Source organism: Schistocerca gregaria, chromosome 8 (genome assembly GCF_023897955.1).
Source record: "Schistocerca gregaria isolate iqSchGreg1 chromosome 8, iqSchGreg1.2, whole genome shotgun sequence".
Lineage (NCBI taxonomy): Eukaryota > Metazoa > Arthropoda > Insecta > Orthoptera > Acrididae > Schistocerca > Schistocerca gregaria.
The window spans coordinates 248,988,164-249,011,136 of record NC_064927.1 but is presented as its reverse complement, the minus strand read 5'-3'; the positions used below and the strand labels follow the sequence as shown (position 1 = coordinate 249,011,136).

The 22,973-nt window shown below is 38.7% G+C and overlaps 2 protein-coding genes and 1 long non-coding RNA gene across 3 annotated transcripts in view; 2 read left to right on the top strand and 1 right to left on the bottom strand.

Moving 5' to 3' along the window:
* LOC126284125 (novel acetylcholine receptor chaperone) overlaps positions 1-18,163 on the bottom strand; it is a 36,847-nt gene extending 18,684 nt beyond the window's left edge. The window contains exons 1-3 of the mRNA XM_049982832.1: positions 17,902-18,163; positions 17,255-17,393; positions 16,999-17,105 (exon numbers count right to left, since the gene is read on the bottom strand). Coding sequence (XP_049838789.1) covers positions 16,999-17,105; positions 17,255-17,393; positions 17,902-18,012 — 357 coding nt within the window. The 5' untranslated portion in view covers positions 18,013-18,163. The remainder of the gene's footprint in view (positions 1-16,998; positions 17,106-17,254; positions 17,394-17,901) is intronic.
* A 179-nt stretch (positions 18,164-18,342) lies between these two features.
* LOC126284124 (lanC-like protein 3) overlaps positions 18,343-22,973 on the top strand; it is a 92,496-nt gene continuing 87,865 nt past the window's right edge. Inside the window, exon 1 of the mRNA XM_049982830.1 lies at positions 18,343-18,896. Coding sequence (XP_049838787.1) covers positions 18,518-18,896 — 379 coding nt within the window. The 5' untranslated portion in view covers positions 18,343-18,517. The remainder of the gene's footprint in view (positions 18,897-22,973) is intronic.
* Positions 19,037-22,380, top strand: LOC126284126 (uncharacterized). The gene is made up of 2 exons (XR_007551440.1): positions 19,037-20,920; positions 21,133-22,380. It is a non-coding gene; the product is annotated as an uncharacterized LOC126284126 (long non-coding RNA).

The window sequence follows — 22,973 nt, the reverse complement described above, 5'->3', positions numbered from 1 at the left end:
CAAGTGATCAAATCAAAACGTCCAGGCAATCTCACCTGTGGGGTCATTCTGCTACATGACAATGCAAAACCTCATACGGCCAACACAGTCATGGCACTCCTGCAGAAATTGAAATGGGAGGTTCTTGGCCACCCTCCATACAGTCCAGACCTCTCTCCCTGTGATTACACCATTTTTGGACCCCTTAAAAAGGCTCTGAGGGGAAATGATTTACCTCGGATGACGACATCCAGCTGTACATACGGAACTGGTTAACATTGCAGCCCTGGGAATTTTATGAGCCAGCCATTCACCACCTTGTGTCACAATGGGACAAGTGTTTCAATAACCAGGGTCAACACTTCTAACATACAGGTGCTGGTTTCTGCAATTATGCCTCCGGCTTGTTTCTTTTTGAATGCCCCTTATATTTACAAGAATGCACTCAAAAGGGATGACAAAAGTGGGGAAAGAGCGTTAAGTTTTTATACTTCATCTTCACAATAATCAATGGAAATAATAATAATTGAAAGTCTCAGAAAATAGCTGTCTTAGCCACCAGTATAAAGCAACCCTCACACATTCAGTATTATTGATGTAATAATATTGTGTCGGTATATTGCACGAAAATATGAGGCTAAGAATGGCACAATATTACTGCACAATATTTATGTCTAGGACATGTTAGAACTCTGTCTTCATGGTGAACCCATCAACGCTCAACAATGTATGTTGTTGTTTTTGTGTTTGAAGGGTATGGGCGCTCAATGGTGACGTTATCACTGCCCTTACATAATTAAAAGACACAAATGTGGATAAAATAGGAAAAAACATGGGTGAGCCAGTTACCCTATTAACACATTAAGAATATCTCCATAAAATTTTAGGAAACAAGACTGATGTATCACTGAATCTTAGAGCTCTAACCACACTCGCTCAAAAGTCACTTAAAATAGATGGCAGATCTGTTGACTTATGTGCCACTGTCCTCTGAACCAAAAATAAAACACAGTCTAATAAAATGTGGTGTACAGTGACATGTATCCCATGAGCATCACACATAGGACAGTCCTCTGCTGGGAAGATGAGTAAGAGAACTTCATCCAACCTGCTTGGCTGGAAAGAGGTACACCCAGCTGCACTGTGCACTTTATTAGATGCAACTTATTGTCTGTCACTTCCAGCCACTCTTCCTCCCTTAAATGCATTACAGTGTACCTCAACAGTGAGGCAATAGCATGACGGGGAAGTCACAATGAACTAACTGAGGATCACAACACCCCTCCTGGGCTGTTACATCCCCCCTTTGATTCCCCGCAATACCCCTGTGCCCTGGCAACCGGCAAAAGGACACCTCCATCCCAAGTCTCTGAAGTCTTAAGAGGACATCATGGATATTCTAGACTACTGTATCTGCTGGATACAAATGTTGTAGAGAGTAAAGAGCACTCAGTGAATCACAACAGATAAGGAATTTAGCACTTGTAACACATCTCATTTACTCCAGTGACTTAACGATCACATACAATTCTATGTCAAATACAGTAAACTCATGAGGCAATTGGGTCTCAAGGACACGAGCAGGAAAACAACAGAACAACCAACGAAATCTCCCTGTTTGGTCCCATCCATGATTACAGCTACATAGTTGTGGTGCTCACTTAAACTGTAGGGAAATAACATATTAAAATCACATGCAAGAGTGTAAATTTTTCCTGCGCTGCGCTTAATCTAAAATCACTCTGGGCCTCTGCAGCAACCAGTGTGGCAGTCAGTTAAAACCCCAGATTTGAGACTGTACATGCCCCACACCAAGGGCCTCCAGAATACACTTTGCTAAGATCCAAAATGACCTCATCATGGATGATTGGTAAAGAGGTGTTCCACAGTCGGATGAGCAATGGTGTGGTATACTGGAGAAGCGGGAGTAGCAATCAACTTACATGCATGATGCACCATGAGAAGTTGCTGCCACATGATTAGTGATGGTTCACAAACCTCAGCACAGAGACTGGGTATGGTGCTGGTCCTGTAGGTGTCTCTGGTCAGCCTGAGCTTCTTGTGGTGTATCCTGTTGATGATATTCATGTAAGAAGGCCTTGCAGACCCATATGCACTGTGCACCCAGAATCCAGCCACAATTGCAAGAAGGTCCTATAAAACTGGAGCAGACACGTCTCATCTGCTCCCCTGGACATGTGGATAACACAATTCAAAATGTTCACTGCCTCCTGGGCCTGGACTTCGTGTCTCTGAGGTGGGGTAACCAACGCAGTTTGGAGGCAAAAATGAGGCCTAGAAACATCACAGAGTCTTTAAAAGGGAGAATGGTGTCCCACATATGCAATTTGCGCGACTTAAAAATACAACAAGAATGATTAAAATGAACACACACACACACACACACACACACACACACACACGTGCGCGCGCGCGTGCAGTTCTCTGCAGAAAATGTGCAACCACTCTTTGAAAACGATCCGGCAACTTGTCACCAACTCAGGACCTAAAAAAGAGCTTAGACAGGAAAGACCACATAAAGACGGGAAGGAGGCCATAAAAGCCCCACTGGGAGCTGCCTGAGAATACTGTGTCTCCAAGTATGTCATACACGTTACTGATGTCAAAGAATATATCGAAACAGTGATGTTTACATAGGTAGGAAAGACTGCTGAATAGCTGCCTCTAAAACATTCGAGAAGGACTTCCCTTGACACATCCCACATGGGCAGTTGTAAGACTCAGAATTGTTGGATCTGAAGTCCGACTGACCACTCTTTACGGTCATGCACTAGCAGCCGAGTGACAGATCCTGACTGGCATTGGAAGTAGCCACTGCAAAATGCTCTGCCATGATCTTGGCAACATCTCAGGGTGCTGTTTGGAGACACCCTGGTTTCAGCACAGCTGCTATTGGTAAATGACTGTCTTAACTGGAAATACTTCTGATAGCTTTCCATACTTTTGTAGAACAAGTGGAATGATTGATGGAATTCAGCAACACTTGTCATGAATTTTTCTTGGCCTCTTTGATTTTGCATCAAAGCCTTGGCCCTTGCCAATTGAAAAGCTGCAAGATTTTCCTCTGTTGGCTTGATGGCACTTAAATGGTTATACTGACCCATATTACTGAACAGCACTCTTCATTCCCCCAAGCGGCAGGTAGTCTCCAAAGCCAAACAGAAGATTTCAAGATGGAGACATTAGTCGCAAGGTGGATCATTCGTGTAATGTGGTCCACTCACTCCCGGATGCTGTCGCAGTGTTCAAACACATCCAGCTGGCTGAACAGCATCCACTCAGCTCTGCTGATAATCTGGTGTGCCTGCGTGCTTTCAGTGAGAACTCCATCCAGTAGTTGTACCAGAGCAGGAATTGATCACAGGAATGAAGGTTGTTAGTGACTTCCCACTGAACAGAGTCTGCAAGGATTGGAGAGCAGGAAGAGGTCGATGGCTGAGGATGACCCCGTACCAGCAAAGAAATGATGGGGAGTGACTGGGCTGAAGATGCACAGTATATGAGAAGTCACCCAAAACTCAACCCAAGAGCAAGCAGAGGTTGAGCTGATGAGAACTGAAGTCTCCCATTAGGAGAAATGGTTGGGGGAGTTGTTCTACAAGATTTGTTAGAGCCTCAGTCTCCCAGCAGTACATAATGGGCACTGAAGTCTCTCAGGAGCAAAAATGATCAGGGGAATTGTTCTATAAGATCTGTTAGAGTCTTAGAGTCTATCAAATTTTGTGGCGGTAGATACAGGGATCAAACAGTGGTCCTATGGCACATATGAACTTCAACGCTTGGAGGTTAGTAACCATAGGAGAGCAGAGGAATGGTGCAAACTATTGACAAGTACAGCAGTCCCTCCCTTGGCCCTTTCCCCAGTCAGGTTATCCTGGCGAAGGAGGGTGCAGCCCCATAGTATGGAGGCATCAAATGTTTTAAAACATGTTTCCTCCAAACACAAACACAGGATGTGTTCCTGGGCTAGGAGGTCCTCTTCCTCCACATGTATCCTGAACGTATCCATGTTTCACTGTGATATGAGAGCCATTTATCATGGCTGCTGCACATTCACCCTGTCTTTCCACTGAGGATGAAAGCTCGCACTGGCACAAGATGAGTGTCGCAGGCCGATATCAATGTCCATTAGCTTGGAAGGTGAACGGTGAGAAATGCTAGATAGGATGATGTCGATACTTTCCATGAGTCAGTGACTGCTGCTTTCCCTTGTGGCTTTTTGGCCTGGGAAGGCTTCAGAGCCAAAACTTCAGCAGTGGCAGTGTTGGACTGTGGAGCAGACTGAGCCTTTGGAGAGGCAGCAGCTCTGCGGTGTTGGCAACAACCATAACGACCATCTTTTCTGATTTTCTAGGCAGATTTATATCTTTGCAATAACTGCAGCAGCACAAATGCACTGACAAATGCAGCAGGTACTAATGCTGACACTAATAACTTCCATTTGTGTAAAAGTATCGGTTTTCTGAATTGGTTGTTTAAGATATGAAGCGAAGGAGGTAGCGAACATGGGTTGCTGCATGCCCTTTTCGATCTTTTTGGCCTCACCATACAGGATACGCTTTGTTGTTTTCAGATTCTGTATCTTCCTTTCCTCAAGGTAGACGCTAAAAACCTACTCCAAAGAGGGTGATCCCCAGAGCAATTTACACACTTTGGGGGAGATGAACAACCAACTCTTTCATGGGCAGCCTTTCCACATTTACCACAAGTGGTTCCTCCCTTACGTCCTAGAGTGATCTGGCCAAAGTGCTGGCATTTAACACGGCACACTGGGTTTGGAACATAGTGCTGCACATTTAAGTGAAGAAAACTTTTCTTGACATGCTTTGTGCTGTTGAAAGTCAGTATAAAAGGAGTCTGATCTGATCAGATCGCCATCCAACCTTTTCGTTATATTTTGTACATCAACAATGCATTCTTTAGTCCACTCAGCTCTCAGTTCATGTTTGGGAATATCAACCTAATTTCTGTGTGACACAAACCTTTGCTGTAGTTCAAGGTATTGTGCAGTTCAGTTTTGATAGCATAATGCCCTGAGGGAATGAGCTTTCTTGAAGTTCTTAAATTGTTGAGGACTATATGTTTCTACAAACAGGGTTACATTTAGCAAGTGACTGACAGATCTCAAAAGTTCCATCAAGGCCCTCTTCATCTTTTTGGATGTAAAAAGGTGAAAATACCTCAAAGTTGCCCTCTTCCCACTTAACTATTAAAAAACAGATTCTGACCAGCAGCATGTGTTGTGTTACTATAAACTGAAATACTCAGTGTAATCTCACAAGTGTGGAGCACTGGCTACACAATACCTCTTGTTAGATAGGCTACTCGTATGTACCAGTGGCCCACCCATTCTGCTGAGAGGAGGAGCAAGAGGAGAAATTTTTGAGGGTCCATCTTGGTCCCACAAGCAGCAAGGCGAATATGGGTTCACTCAATCACAGCCCTACTTGCCTGAGTAAGCTTTGTGCAATTGAGATGAAGCAGTTTGCCCAGAGGTTGCTGACTAACAATTGTTGCACCTCAACAACCATGCATCTCATCGGCACACAGCATACCTTGGAATAGAGGGTTTTTTATTATAGGTATTTACCATATTCACAATCCAGGCATTCAAACCAAGCTCACAATTCCTGTGGCACACAATACGCCACAGCAACACTGTACAGTGGTCACCAAAGCACGCCCAGAGCTTATGGTGACAGGACTGACGGCACTTACCAGTCTCCAGCTCAGGAACCCAAGAATCGTCAAACCCATATCCAGCAAATAAAGACTGAGCCCCTGAGTGCCTTGACAGAGTAGATGAATATTACAACTGAGTCACTTCCCTTGCAAAACACAAGCAGAAATTATGCAGAATGGGTGAAACAAGTCCAAGAAGCTTTCTGTGAATTTGTCAAAGGACCAGGATCTCTTTCATGGCAGCATAGGTTCATAAACAACAACAACAACTAATCACAAATTAAATGAGTAAAAACTATAATTTATTGTGTGCATGTGACCTTTTCTGTTTTTCTCTACTGCAACAACTGTTGCAAAAGAAATAAAACAATCATGCTGACTGATAACTTACATGATTTTATTACTGAGCTGCGACAACTATAGCAAGAAAAATAAATGTATATGCTCAATAGACAACTGACCTGCTCTTATTTGTCAATTCTGAGAACTGCTAAAAGTAAAATAAATGTTTCTCCTTGGTCCCATAACATCACGATCTTCAGCTTCCTGTTCTACTGTTGACAATGATGTAACTGATGTTTTCTTATCAACCACGAGCTTCATTTCTCCCCTTAGTGGAATGTGTGGCATGACAACATAGGAATAACAGAAACTGGCTACTCAGTGTGAAATGTGAAATGCCAGTGCAGTATCCAAAAGCATAATTTTCTATCTATAATTTATTAATTGCAGACATACAAAAAACGCCTGGCAAAAAAAAAAAAAGAGAAGCACTCAGAATACATGGCCAGATGTACATATATACACTATTGACAGGTATATAAATAATGAGAGTTATAATTTTCTGTGACAAATGGAATGGCCACCAGAGTGCGTTAGTGGTGTTTGTGTTTAGTGTTGTCACTAGGCTTGGTAAGGTATATAAGGGGCATGAACAGCATCAGCAGTCAAGTGATCACTGTAAACACGCAGAGATGCAGCATAATCCTATAAGACAGCATCATTAGCACCTGACAGAGTTTGAAAGTGGCCTCATTGTGGGTCTCCATTTGGCCAGCTGGTTGAATTGCGCAATATCCAGGTTTGTGGCTCATTCGGACATGATAGTGGCCTGATGTAGAGCTGTATGCAAATTTGAGGGCAGGTGTATTTGTCCTCAAGGTTCTGGTTCACCACATCTGACCACCACTATGGAGGATCATCACACTGTAAACGAGCCCACTGTTATACCTTAAAATCTGTGTCTGCCATCCGAGAATAATTAACTGACTCCCTGCGACATTCTGTGTCATCCTGCACTAACGGTCCAAGAGCAGCAGCATTCACTCTAGGGAATTACCATCCCATGCACAGGCTGCTGGTAATACCACAGCTGACAGTGACTGAGGGAATTCCGACATCACAACAGTGAGTCATGGACATCCTGTGTCATATGTTACCTCTCGTGCAATGGTACTGTGGTGCCATTTTTCAAAAGGACAATTCTCATCCATATGTGGAATGTGTTTCTATGAACTGTCTGCACAATACTGAACTATTTCCGTGGCCTGTGGGATGCCAAGAACTGTCTCTAATAAAACACCTCATCCCAGTACCAGTATCCAGAATATCAAGGACCAGTTACAACAGTTGTGTGTCATCTTGCCTCAGGAGAGGATACATTGGCTGTATTTCACCCTACCCAACTGAATCACCGCAAGCGTCAAGGCCAGAGAGGGTGCAACATCATATTGCCAAATTCTTTGTGTATTTGACTCAGTTTTGTAATTACTTAAATAACATTGCGTACCACCTCAACCTGTCAAGCTTTGCTTCGTCTCCTCCTCTGCTTCTGGGCACTCCATTTTTTTTTTTTTTTTTTTTTTTTTTTTTTTTTTTTTTTTTTGCTAGGCACTGTAGATACAGTACAAGGTATCCAAAAATCAATGCAAGCAATCATGGCCAGAAAAAAACCATTAGCTCTTACTGAAAATTTCTGATCTAGGCGTAAAACTGCAACAATTCACCCACAGAAAGCCCCTCATAAAGCACAGTAGAGCTCAGACTTCAACTCATATTGAAATAATCTTCACAAAAATGACTCCTACAAATGAGCAGCTTGGGGAAACACAACAGTATGCACCGCTGCCGTATATTTTGACTTATAGGGCAATTGGTGCTACCAACGAGCAACAGAATACAATACACCAAGAAAAAGTTCTAGATCACTCAACAGACGTCCGGGCGATGTTCAAGGTAAATGCCAGAGGGCACCGGCTGTGGGAACTTGATGGCAAATGGCAGGTGAAGTGGATGCCGCTAAGAGACTCATGTACATTTTCTGAGGTTATAACCACTTTTGACAAGTTTAAAAAAAAGATATTTCCAGAACATTGTGGTAAATGCATGTACATACCATTACGTTTCTGAAATACATAAAATACAAGGTTATTACTGAATGGCTGCCGTTGAAGGCTTGATGGTGGTGTACACATATTTCTTCATTTATATTCATACAAGTAGTAACAATAACAACAACAATGACAATAATAGTAATAATCTTTGCTGCTATTCACGTAATCTATGAAGGATTTCGAATGGACCTAAAAATGGCACACACATGTTTCATAAAGGGACAGAAGAACAAATAAAGAGGTCTTTTCGGAAAAGGCTGAGATGCACCTCACAACAGAAGTTTAAGCAAAAGAGATGTATTAAAGGCAAAGAACATGTACCCCACTCTGGAAAAATGACAGATAAAAAGAATGTAGGACCTAACTGCCACTGTCCTCTTAAATGTTTTGAGAAAATAGGTGAAAGCAATTTCTGGCAAATGTTTAAACCATTCTGGGAAAGTGCCAAAGGAATCTATGTCAGTAGAAGGTGATTTCTGAAAACCCATCTTCTTTATTCATCAGCGAGACATTATGTCATTACATTTGGTGCAAAGTAAGTTTCAGGAAAAACTGAGGAAAGGGGGGTGGGGGGAAGATGAAACCCAGTTCTTACTCTTTGATTAAAATACAATGGACCCAGATGAGGCTCACTGAGAAGAAGAAAGCAGCAGACATCCTGTCCCTCTTTGATTACATCCTTCCTGTTCATCATGGATTTTTCTTGTCACCGAAACCAACACATTTGGACAATGGGAACATGTATGATGAGAGTGATGAGTGATTAAGTAATTTCAAGTAACAAGCTATACAGCTTAGCCTTCTAGTAACAAATATTCTCATATGATTATCTATCATTATGTTTTGTTCTTAGTGTATGTGATTTCGATAACATAATGGTATTTCCATGAATGTGTTTATTTCCATATATTTTAAGTGTTACCTTTCTTGTTCTTTTTGTGTCTGTATAGAAGAATGTGTTTATTTTTGTATATTTTAAATGTTACAGTCTCTTTCTTGTTCTCTTTATGTCTGTATGGAAGAATATACGTGTTAAAAGCCATCCAGAACAAAATGGGCATTAGAATAAAGTTATTCGATATGTTGGACCTGTTGAGTGTATTCTATTGCCACTATACAGTAATACCTTTGTACCCCAAGATAAGCAGTGGACTGACATCACACAAAAAATAGGATTTTAATTTGTGTTTAATACATATTAGCATCTCAAATCTGTTCAAAAAGTAATCCAGTATTTTTATGCCTGCGTAGTTTGGTCCCTTCTGCATCAATCCCTGTTTTTGGTTTACGTTATATTTAAAATAGCTGCCACTGTTTTTCCATTATGACCAACTCTTGACAAATACTATAAACAGGACTAACAACACTGTGTGACTGATGCACATCATAAATCCTTGATAAGAATGTTTTTAGTCAACTGATTACTTTTTGTGCAAATGTGAAATCACTCCAGAACATTATTATGCCACCAGCAAAACCACCAATCACACACAGAAAGTTTAATGAGATTAAATATATGGAATATCTACTTGCCCTTGTTCTATTCAATTTCTTATACATCTGTACACCCAGATATTATGAACAGGTTTTACACACTGCCAATTTTGCTAGCAAAATAAAATAATCATTTTTACATAAATGTACTACAATTTTTTATTTTCTGTTCCATGTGTTGATGCTCTGCATCAAATGGACAGTTCACAATATTCTGGACAAGATAAGTGTATTTCAATTAGTTAAAGTGGCATATGACATGAACGCTAATTATATGTAGTTTCCAAACATTACAAAATTAACACCAGAAATCTATATACCAAGACCGGTGTCACAGTAAAAATGGAAACTTTCTTCTCCCCCCCCCCTCTCCAGAGCATTAAGAAAATATTTTCCAAGGGTACTTACACGTAGAATTAATGAACCATATCTGGCAACACTGCCAAAATTATTCACAAATTGCTGCCAACAATGATTGGACATGCAGTTCAAGCCACCTGCCTACCACTTTAAGCAGATTTTTCTGTGACGAAGATGTGGAACAACGCCTTCTGGATTGGGAATTACTATATTCTAATTTCATCATCAAATAAGTCTATTTGGATAATCAATTCTCATGTAATTATGTTTGTTTCTGAAATAAGTATTCAGTGAAGTTTCATTTAGTTGAGCATGTGACGAGCCTGTTCCTACTTCAAACTACTGGCTAAGTCTAGTGGTCATGTCTCATACACCTGGGATGTAATCTGGGAAAATTGGAGGAAGAAGCTACTAGCGGGTGAAGAAAAAAAACATTGTAAAGTAAAATAGTACGTGAGAGGCTGAGAATGTCACCAAAAGAAGAAAAGTAGTGCAACACTGTCAGCAAAGGAAGAGCAACACAAAAGGGATGCTGAAAGGTTAACTTTGTCAGCGAGAGTGAGAAAAACTTAAGAAGCAGTAACAAGACATAAGTGTTCATAAATGTTCTCCTTAAGTATTGGGAAAACCAGTCCGCAGAGCTAAAAAAGCACTGCTAATGCACCTAATAAACAGGCAATAATGCTACAACAAATCTACTGCAGATTTTCACAACAAAAAATAAAAAAGATTTGTTGGCAAAACATCAAGCAAGGACAGATCGGATAACATTGCAGGAGCCTGCGTGATATCCATGATGTGATTCAGCTTTTTATGTCTGTCATATTAACAATTATCATTACTCTGAATCTAACACAGACCTGCATGCTATCTCAGTTGTTGTGCTGCATACATACAATGAGATGGAGAAGAATCATTTTGTAAAAACCAACAATGCACTCTTTGTGCGGACAGATAGCAAAGACAAATGTGTTCTGACTGACGATACTGATGTTGTGTCTGCTTTACGTGAAGCAAAACCAGGCAGGAGGGATGAACAGATTTTTGCTTTGGGGATTTCTGAGTACAATATGTGGTAAGTAGTTGGGTTAAGTATAATGTTGCCTTGTTTGATATTTAATGTCTGTTTATGAATGTAGTCTAATTACACTGTTGCTTTGTTTGACATTTAGTACCCATTTATGAATGGAGCCTTATAGGGTAGTTGTAGATCTCATTTCAACATCTTTTCAGTGCACCGAGCGAGGTTGATGTGGTCAACAATCAAATGATGAAAACCCATCAAATGCAACAACATACCCCTCAGCAACATACTCCTGAATTAATCTGAGCAATTCATTGATTATGAACCAACTTCAGAACATTCTGTCCCCAAAATAACAGCCCTCCAAACCTATTATCCCACTGCATATTCCCCCTTTTTGGTACTTTGTTCGCTGCAAAAGCAGACTCATTAATTTCCACAATGACACCCCCCCCCCCCCCCAAGATCCCCAATACTTTAAATACTAAATACTCCCTACAAACTTCTCAACAAAACGACTACAAAATTACAGTACATTCACTCACCCGGCATTCATGCACACACAACTACACAAGACACCTCATCAAGATTTCCACAAGTTTCCCCAAGTGAAATTACCTGATTTCCAGACAAGTTTTAGCATTTTTCCCTGACAAATTTTGAGATCTCAAGGGTAAATTAAGACATAAGTTGACAATTTGTCTTTTCAGCTATGGTACAAAAAACAATGGTGTAAACAAGGAAATATCTAAAAACAAACTTGCAAGCAAATGGGGTTAGCTGATGTGAGCAAAAATCTTAAGTACTAACATCAACATCTTTTGTAACAAACTGTTTTTAAATGGAGATAACAAGCCAAATGGTATATGTGTTTGATTAAGACCAATGATGTTATTTTATTTCAATAAAGTGAAACACATTTGGTGACTAGAATACGCATTTCCTTGGAGTCCCTAGACAGATTTAAAATACCTTCACTGATTTCAGAAATAACCTAAGGAAAAAAGTAGGCCTCTAGAAAGAAGAGTATAAGAGGGGAAGAACTGTGTAAACCAACACCGTAGGTGACCGCCAATAAAATGGTGGTTCTACTACGTTTGTTATTGTCAGTTATTACTACTAATTTACACATATTTTGTGATTTTTCTTTTGAGAAATATATGAATACACAGCATACAACCTGCCATGGACTGACAATTTTCTTCTTCTTATAGCCCATACTTTCTAACATATTACCTACTTTTGAAGTGCCAAAATGTACTAAAACAAATAAAATTACTATAAAACACACACTGTACAATATACTTGCAGTGAACGCAGTTCCTGAAATCCATCGCCCATGGCTCTGGCCCGCTGAGGAGCACCGCTGTTCTGAATCCATGGGTAAACCAGGAAAATCCACTGAATTACATCAGATATAAATAGACCCGGCTTGTAGGTAGATTGGTGGGCAGGGCCTGCACATTAGTGGGAACCGAATGGCTTCGGATCGGCAGACCCAATCCATTACAGAAATGGCCTGTGGTTTGGCCCATCACGGAAATTCACTCAGGTGGCAAGCTATTCGTAAGCCACAGACAACATGTTGTTCAAATAATCTGAGAATCAATAATAATGAGGACAGGTAGCAACTCACCATAAAGATAACTGCTGGGCTGCAGACAGGCACGTAGAAAAGACAATCTCACTCTCACAACTATATTTTCAGCCATAGCTTTTTTCAGAAAACATAAAATTATTTTTAACAAACAATCACTCACACGCAACTCATCCACACATCACCGCCATCTCCGGTTGCTGTGTCCACAGTCTCTGAGAATCAGATCCAAACAAACCACTTTTCATTCCTCCCAGCCTCTTGTCGGCAGCTGCAAGCTAAGGGGAGTGTTGCAAGGAGAGAAGCAGTAGTAATGAGGGAGTAGGGAAGCACTGCACATACTCAGGTGCACGCAGCCAGCGATGATGCATAATACCTCAGTAAAACAATCCATTTCATCTACCGAGACAAAAACAACATTTCTCCAGTGCCTGCACCCCCCCCCCCCCCCCCCCCAGTATTTCCCTGATTTCCAGAACCTGTGGCAACCCTGCTTTTACTCCAACAATAAGCAATCTTCATAAGGTGTCTAAAAGCTAGTTTAGACTTTCCAGACCAAATTCCTCTTCTACTGGAATGCCACAACCTGTCCTTGCTACATCTCCAAGCATATAGATATTGTTAGTGTACCCAGTGAAACACTTGCTAACACATACTTCGGTTGTACTCATTGCATAGAACAAATTTAGCAATTAATCCTGTTATTTGAAAAAAAAAAAAAAAAAAAAAAATTGAATTGTAGACAACATATCTACACCCATAGTATCAGTCAGGTCATCCTTATTCATTGGCACAGATGAATCCACACCTACAAACGAACAGCAAACATCTCAAAACAGCCCTGAATGAAGAATAACTCTACCCAAATATAATGAAATTTAAAATTTATAAACGATTACCTAACAGATTACAAACACTCACAGTCAGAGCAAATTACAATGAATAAAGTAAAATGTGAACACGAGATTTTCAAAAACAAAACCTACAATGAAATGTGTACACAATTTCTTTCTTTTAATGCTATATACATTTATTTACATTATTTATGATTTATTACCCATGGTGCAGAAATACATCAATTTTATCATCTATGACTTCTAGCATCACTAGTCAAATTCAACGAGTTGCATCCCATTCTTCAGTTAACCTCAAATTCGCTACAAAATTTCAGAAGATTCTCCCAAGTTACCCTTGTCTTTCACTTCATATGCCTAACAGATGTAAACCAAATTATTTTATATAGAAAAATAAAATTCTTTCTTGTCATTAGTGGTTATCCTAACTTTATTAGCTGCTATAATTTTTGTTAAAAGTTACATGACAAGGAAAAGCGTCCTTTTATAGTCCTACATTACATATAAAACAAGAAAAGCTTTGTGAGCAGAACGGGTTTTTAATGTACTTCTTAAAGTACAACCAATTGCATGAGTGTTTCTATTTTATGACAGTTTATGATCTTCTTGATTAACCAATAAGCTTGACTAATATTCAATTAACAGTAGATTTCTGGTACTCTTTATGATGTTTTGTGGAGTCACAGTGGTAACCCACTGGACACACATTCTGGGGCATGGCAATTCAAATACCCAACCTGGACATCCAGATTTATGTTTTCCACGGTGTTAAAGCATAACGTCCCTACTCTGGTTCCTTGTCACATATAGTCACATATACAGGAATATTTTTCTTCTGGACGCACCAAGCCACTCTTCGTTAGTATGTTTGCAAGGTAATTATTAGAAACGTTTGGTGCATTCGTGTATGTTTCATCAGCTACTTCAATAACTGAATTATCCTCTTACTGAAAAAAAAAAGTTTTTTGGTTATCCACGATGATTCATTTTTGTGTTTAGAATAGCAGAGAAAACTGTATAGGCAACAAGATTGTACACAAGACGGCCTTCGCAGTAAATTCAAACTACAGAGGCATTCTTCAATAGCAATCTGCAAGTGCCACTTAAAGAACCAGAATTGAGAAACAAGGTCCCGAAACTCAATATCTGAAGCATAGCATTGTACAGAAATGAAACATGGGTCAGTCAGAAACCTGGTAAAGAAGATGCTGAAAGCAGATGAGTGTCCCAGGAGACGAAGCAGAAAACTGAAAAGATATATAAACTGCAATTCAAAGAAGAGCTAAAAAAATATGCCTAGAAGGAAATCTCAGGAAAATACTTGATGTGGCACATTCGATGAATCCTGTAATAGTTGTAGTGACAGAGAGAACAAGAAGGGGGAGTGCGAGGTTTGTTAACATTTATTTTACTCTCTCTGCTGTCCTTCCTCCTTCACCATCCATTCCTAACATCTACAGCTTGTGGTCTAGTGGCTAGCATTGCTGTCTCTGGATCGCAGGTTCCCGAGTTCAATTCCTGGCCGGGTTGGGGATTATCTCTGTACGGCGACTGGGCGTTTGTGTTGTCCTCATCATTTCATCATCATCATTTGTGGCAGTGGTTAGACTGGACTGTGTACAAATTGGGACTCTGTAAGGACACTGATGACCATGCAGCTGAGTGCCGCACAAACCAAATATCATCAACATCCACACCCAAGAAAAAATTTAATTACTTTATCCTCAATTTCCTAATTTTTTCCCTTCTACTTTTAGGTATTTATCTTTTCATCACTAGATGCAGTTCATCATAATTATTTGTGAGTTGAAATCTTACCTTCTACATATATGAATATTAAATTCTGGTTGGTTTCTCTTCCCAACACTATTTCAATCTATTACCATAGCTCTTTCTCTTCTAATTTTACATTTTATGCCCAATAAACAAACAAATGTCTCTAAAAGCTAGAAAATCATTACCTTTTCCATTCTTTCTGCTTCAGATGCCTCAAGCTATCAAGGAAGTTTATGACTTCTCAATAAGAAATAAAGTGACATTGAACATAAAGAAAACTAATGCCATTAATTTCAGTTTGAAGAGGGAAAATGACAATATTAAATTAAATGTAGATGACACCTCTATAGACTGTGTAACAAATGCAAAATTTCTAGGAATGAATATTGATTCTCAGTTGAAGTGGTGTGGTCACTTGCCAACAGAATGTCACCAGCATGTAATGCCCTTAGAATCCTATCATCAGTGTGTAACATGCAATGTCTTTTAGTTGCATACAATTCATATGTACACTCAATTCTTTGCTATGGCATTCTTTTTTGGGGAACAAATGCACAAAATATGAACACAATTTTCAAACTACAGAAAAGAGCCACAAGAATCATAACCAAAAATGGTAGTCAAGCTCATTGCAAAAATGTGTTCAAAACACTGGGGATTTTAACTGCTCCGTGTGAATACATTCACCAGTCAGTTGCACACATTAAAAATAACGTTGGTAACTATTGCACTGAAATTTTCCATAAAAGAAATTGCAAAAATACAATTACTTAAAAAGGCAGCTAAAAAATACATGTTCCACAATACATTTTATACATGGAAGGATTACTTAGATAAAACAGAGTAGGGCTTTGGTAAAAAAACATGTTATACAAATAATAATAATAATAATAATAATAATAATAATAATAATGTTCTGTATTTTTTCCTTCTTTTTCTCCTTTTCTATATGCATTGCACAACACTAACATTTCTTCTTCTTTCTGAGTTCAACATCTCACTCATTATAGAGGGATGCTGACTCAGTTTTTCAGGATAGCATATGGGAAGCTCTGGTACAGAAAATGGCCCAGAGATCACCAGTGTGTGTGTGTGTGTGTGTGTGTGTGTGTGTGTGTGTGTGTAGTGAGTGAAGTGTTATGAAACAATGCATGCATAGTGTGTGCAGTGACTGAAGGTGAGATATGAGTGAACGGTGTGGCATTACATTATTAAATAAGTTATTTGTAAAAAAAAAAAAAAGTATTTTATACCAGGAGTAAATCTAATGACTGTCTCTAACTAGAAGTATGGAGTAGTAGTAGCAATAGTAATATAATAATTGTCACGTGATCCCCCTTATCTCAAACTACATACTATTGAGTTTACACAATTCAGTATTTAGAAGAAAGAAGAGTTGCCCCACTGTTTCAAATTTAATTATTATAAATTCAATTATTTTTAACAAAGGGCTGACTGATTTGCAACATATTACAGAGGCAATGTTAAGGTACAGTTGTCAATTTATCTGCAAAGGGAACTTTGTGTTTTTCCTTACTGCAATTGCACATAACTAGCAAATATTAATATCTCGCAAAACTTACTGTCTCTATAGTGATTCCATTAATTGTAAAATGATAAAATCATACACATGTGGGGCATGAAGTATTTTGAATATATTGTAAGGATTTACAATTCACTGATGGTCAAATTACGACAGTTGGTCTGTATTACACAGGAGTCAAATGTAAGTGAATCACTATAGAAACTGTTGTTTTTTCAAAAAGATATTGTCTCAGACAGCATTTTCATAATTATGAAAATTCAACTGTCACTCACCAATGCAGGCGCAATTCTTTCAAATTTGTCATTGACCATGTAGTGGGAGTACACAGCCATCATCATCATCAGCAAGAGGACTATATTTGCTCCTTGTTTGACAGAATCTGCAGCACGATTGATATATATTATACTACCACCAGTATAAATTATCAAATGGTATCTTACTGGCATACAAGTGTGCATTTAGAGAAAGGGACAGATAGAGAACTCAAAAAATTGTTATATTTTTAAGTAATAGAATACGTTTACTTACTGCTTGGAAAAAATGCCATCGCCAGCCCACAAATTATTTCTAGTGTACCTACTGCCCTACGATACCATTTTGATGGTACTTTAAAATCTAGCAACTCGGAAAGAGGAAATACTTTCGCGTACTTGACGTATTCCTTCCTCTGAAACAAAAATAAAAACATAATTAAGACACAGCATTTCTGACTACTGGTTCTGAGGATTAAGTATTTTATTCCAGTGACAAGGGGTGGATACTGTCAGTTCAGTTTCTACTCTGCCTCATTCATTTGTGTTTTAGAGAGCACAGAGTACATCACGCCTGCATAATTTGCGTCAGATTATAGAATCAGCTGCTCTTTAAATAACTCGAAATCCCGTCTGGCCCACATTTTCTTTCACATGACTTCGCCAAAGGCATTTTGCCAAGGTCATCTGCACAAGAGTTAAAAACGTTCTTCTCGTCGGGCCACTAAACCTTATTCCATAAAGGCAAATACTGATTCCTTAACAATGCATTAATGGTTCTTGACAACAATTATGGACCCTACAACGTAGACAACTTGCCACACATCAGTGTTTGTAGGGTGGTCGCGAAACAGGAGCTGAAGAATCATACTTTCATACATTTCATTAAAAATCTCAAAAAAATATAAAATTTAATTAATTTACCAAATCTTTGTGTAGATCCTTGCTGATGATTGAAGTCATTTTCATTATACCCACAAATATAAAAAATATTCCAAGCAGCACAGATAAACTTTTCAACACAATCGACCCCATGTTGGCCACTAGCGCTAATTTTACATATCGCACACATTAGAACTTCGCATTCTATGTTATTGCTTCCGTAACGATGAGCGGTGATTGGTGCTAATACGTGAGTCCAAACACGAGATCACCTGACAGTTATTTCCAAAAAATTCGAGTGTTTCTGAACTATAGTGCACAGATCAATGATAATCGTAGGAACACCATACCGCGAATTTAAAATTACGCGAAGGTACTGAAACCAGAGCAAATCCACAGCCTTCTATATCACAGAGTGAAGACTAGGGAGTGCGTTAATAGACGGAGTTGTCAAAAACTTTGGGACGTGGGAAGTTCTGTGACAGGATTCATAATTACGTTAAAGGCTGTATTGGTGCTATGATGATGTTGATGTATTATTGACATTACAGAATTTCATAATGTCTTGTAAACCGCATGTAGCTTAAAAATATGTATTTTTCTGAACAGGAGCAATTTTATTAAGGCAGTTGTCGCTACATTCGTCACGGGTAGTAAAATGAGCAGACCTAAACGTTATTTCGTCAATAACAATGAAGAATGGAAAAGTAGAGAATTCGCAGTTGCACCGAGTGACTGGTTGCCAAAAATCAACGAACGCGTCAGTGAATGCCTTAAACAACAACCCCCATCAGCAAGAGATGTGGACGGTGGTTTGTATGTTAGCGGTGCCGGCGTCGCTTACATGCTATATCATTTGAGCACCAACCCACATTTTGGAGAAAACAAAGAGAAATTTTGCAGCTTGGGGCTGAAATATATGAAGTATGCTCTCGAATATGCTGGACGCAAAGAGAATGATCCACAGGAAAGATCAGCTTTTCTACTGGGAAATGCTGGAACTTACGCAGTCGCCGCGGTACTCTACCGGTCTGTTGGTAAGTGATAAAGTATGCCGAAGAATTCGATACGTATAGTATCTCGAATTTAGTTGCGACACCGCGACGCACATAAGCATATTTCGTATAGATGTAAAATATTTTGTCTTTGGTAATCATAGTTCTTAACTTTAAAGCTGGGAACGGGCTTCCGTTTTTGCTTCGCATTCAATCTGTTGCGCACATATGTCTTGACATATTTAAGTTGGAGTTCCACAATTTGGAAACAAGCAGAAGCAACAAATAACTGGATCCCCGTGTTATCAAATACGGAAGCTTTCAGTTTAACAAATACATTCTGGTATTCCGAAAGCTTGTATCAACTCATTCAGTGGTGTCACACAATATACTGCAGCAGAAATGTTGGTAACGTCTTACAGAGCCTTCATATATGTAGCTGAAAGTTGGCGAAAAATAGGCTAGGCATAAAGGCACGGAGGTATGGTCTGTAGAACAATGTGCCTCATGAACTGTAAAAATCCCTGACCAGAAGGGGATGATGTAAATGACTTGGACGTAGGACTAAGTATTTTTGTGTATAAGAAGGATTAGATATATATTTAATTTATTTTCATAAATTTTGTAAATGCCGGGATTGTAAAAAATGTTTCTGTGGTAATGATAAGTTGTAAGCTCTACAATAGGCCTAAGATGACAGTTGTAGTGGGTCAACAGTACCTACTGATACTGGGTGCCTGCTTTGTCCCATGACTACTCCGTTATTCATTTTTAAATATGTTTGTGCCCTAACTCTCAGTGTTGCCAGGATTTTGAACTACAAAAAAGTGGAAAACTACAGATTTTACAAAATTAATAACTGCATTTATGAGACTTACATGCAATCACATTTATATAGTTCCATAGAAAGGCATAACAAACCCAATACATTTTAGCAGAATTATAGCTCAGTAGTACTGGTATCACGAAACAGAAATAAAATATTCTGATGGAAAACAACCAACAACACTCTGTGTGAAGTTCTTGAACAGTAGTGTATGCTGATCATTATGCTAATGTACAGTTCACATAAGCATCAGATTCACCAATGTTGTCTATAAAAATATGTAGGATATACTTCAGTGTTCCATTTCATTCACACTGAATGGAATATTAATCGAAAGAGCAGGATGGCCTTTTTTGGGTTAAACTCTTTTAATTTGTGGTGACTATGCAGTTTCAAGATGAGTAATGGTGCCCTGGTGTTCATGATTCAGAATTATTCCCATAGATAGTTTTGCAAAAAGAGAGATGTCAAATATACATACTCTGTATTATAAGGAAAAGTCTCTCCTTCTCATCCCGCAGTTCTGAGTGGCTTTTCTGATCTGTAACTCAAACCTCTCCAGTCTGTTCCCTTTATCCCTCTTCCCTCCCGTTCAACTCTTCTGGCAGAAGAATGCATCACTGGCTCCGAAAGCTTGTAAACGTTAAATACTTTAGTGTGCGTGTTTTCCTGCCGCTGCTTGTTGGGTAGATATTTTATGTATCCATTTACATTATACTATGTTGACAGATGTCTGGGTTGAATTACATGATAGGCCCGTACCCATTAAGTACAATGATTTTTACCTTCATAATCTGGTTTATGCAGTATGCCAATTAATTAAACAGATGTTGAGAATGGACACATGCCATCACACTTTTACATCACAATTACATTAGACTTGCAAAGTTCTGTTTTTCAGTACCGCTCGCTACATGCAAGCATAGTTTCCTATGATTTCCATAAGTCACGTCCTGTGAATGGCAGAATAGGTCCTTCAGCTGTGTTAAAGTCTGTTAATTCTCATTTTCTCATCCACTAGTGCTGATAAAGGATACGCTAGTGATCTTACTATTAATGTGATGTTAACCCATTAACTGCCGTGATCCTCATTTGGGGCTCTGTCCTTGTATTTCAGATAATGCTGGCAGCAGTTCTTAGTATTTTGCATTGTTGTCTTGGCATTTATCAAGCTTGTGTATTGCTTGTGAGTTGGTTGCTGTTAAATGTGTAAGCTGTACAGGATTATTTGTGTGAAGAAGTAAGTTTTTCAGAATTACAGGAGTTGAACATTTTCTAAACAGTGTAAGTTATTTATTATGTAAATAACTTGCAGTAATGGTATGTTCTGTAATCATTGTACAATATATTATTCAATTATTTCTGAGGTTCATTATGCTCTCTGAATTTCGATTCCCATTTGGGACTCGTGGCATGTTCCACCTAAAACAACATTTTCTTTTTCCCACCTAGGCCCAGAGAATTACTATAAAGCAATTTCTATAAGGTAAGTTGGAGGAATTGTAAATGACACAAATTTCATGGCTTCTTCGTGTGATAAGGATGAAGGGAATGAGACCATTGACATTGGCTAGCTCCCTTCAGATTGTAAAGACAAGCTATCTGGATGTGGTGATGAAATATATTGGAAGATACTCTTCCAGCTGATGTACCAGGTGGCTGATGTATCAGGTGGCTTATGTACCAGGTGCCTTGGAAGTTCATACTAATGAAGAAAGAGAGAATGAGGAAAATGCAGGCCATTACAAGAAGAAAATGAGAGCTAATATCACTCTATTTGGACAACAGAAGATGCAACTTGCAATAAAACCTACCCTGATCTAGCAGAAATCAGAAATTGAACGAAGATAATGTAGTTTGGTAGCAGTAGTAAAAGAAAAGTCTGCAGTTAAGTGCTTTGAAGAACTGATGAACAAGTTCTGGACTTGGTTGCCTGTGAACATGTCTGGTATGCTACATAGAAGAATAATCACTGCTTTGATTTATCCAGTAAATGCATAAAAACGTTTTTAGGGATATTACACTTCACTGAATACCGTACTTTCCCACAGGAACTGTTATATTGGAATGAAGACAAGGGTTTGACACAAAGTGCATATGACAATGTCTAAGCTGCAACAGATATCTGGAGATCAAGCACAACCTTCACTTAAATGGTAACACAAGTTCTGACTGGGATCTCAGCTGATGGAAGTGATAAACTTTTAGAAATTCATCCCATGATGTACTTTCTAAATAAGAATTTGATGGAATTTCAAGTTTTTTTCTGATAGCCTGAGCATTTATCAGCAAGTGGTTTGATATTATGGACATCATTATCAAGTACAATTCATTCCTGGGAAGCCAGTGAGACTCAGTTTCAAACTGTGGGGCATGTGCTGTTGATTGTTTGTTTGATTGGTGGGGGGAAACAAAGAGCAAGGTCCTTGGTCCCATAGGATTAGTGAAGGATGGAGAACGAAGCTGTCTGTGCCCTTTCTAAAGAACCATCCCGTCATTTACCTAAAGCGACTTAGAAATATCACAGAAAACTTAAATCAGGATGACCGGATGCTGGTCTTAAACATCATCCTCCCCACTGCAAATCCAGTGTGCTAACCACTGCACCACCTCGCTCTGTGCTATATGGTGTTCCCGAAGCAGTTACTGTTATCGTATGTCAAGTCTGTGTAGTAATATTAAAGGACTATTTTATTTTTATTTATTTATTTATTTATTTCGTATTCCATTAATCCGTATTGTGATAAATCACAAGGATGTGGAATGAGTCATGATTACATACAACAGATATAATACACATATATAAAATGACAAAAATGTACCATAAGATTATGAATAAGTTTGTAGGTTAAAATCAAATCAAAGGTATAGCTCAAGTAATATAAAACAATACCTAAAAAGGAAATATAGTACATTTTCCAAATTAAACAAATAATACACATATATAAAATGACAAAAATGTACCATAAGATTATGAATAAGTTTGTAGGTTAAAATCAAATCAAAGGTATAGCTCAAGTAATATAAAACAATACCTAAAAAGGAAATATAGTACATTTTCCAAATTAAACAGTTAATGTGATCTATAGCAAACAAATTTTTATCAGTATAAAAAATCATTGCTTTATCTGTAGATACTCATCAAGAGAATAGAAGGAATTTACCATTAGGTATTCTCTCAATTTACATTTAAAAGTAGGTAAGACATTAATGTGATCTTTAATACCTGATGGAAGGGAGTTGAAAATTTTTGTGGCTGAATAATGAACACCATTCTGAACAAGTCTTAAATG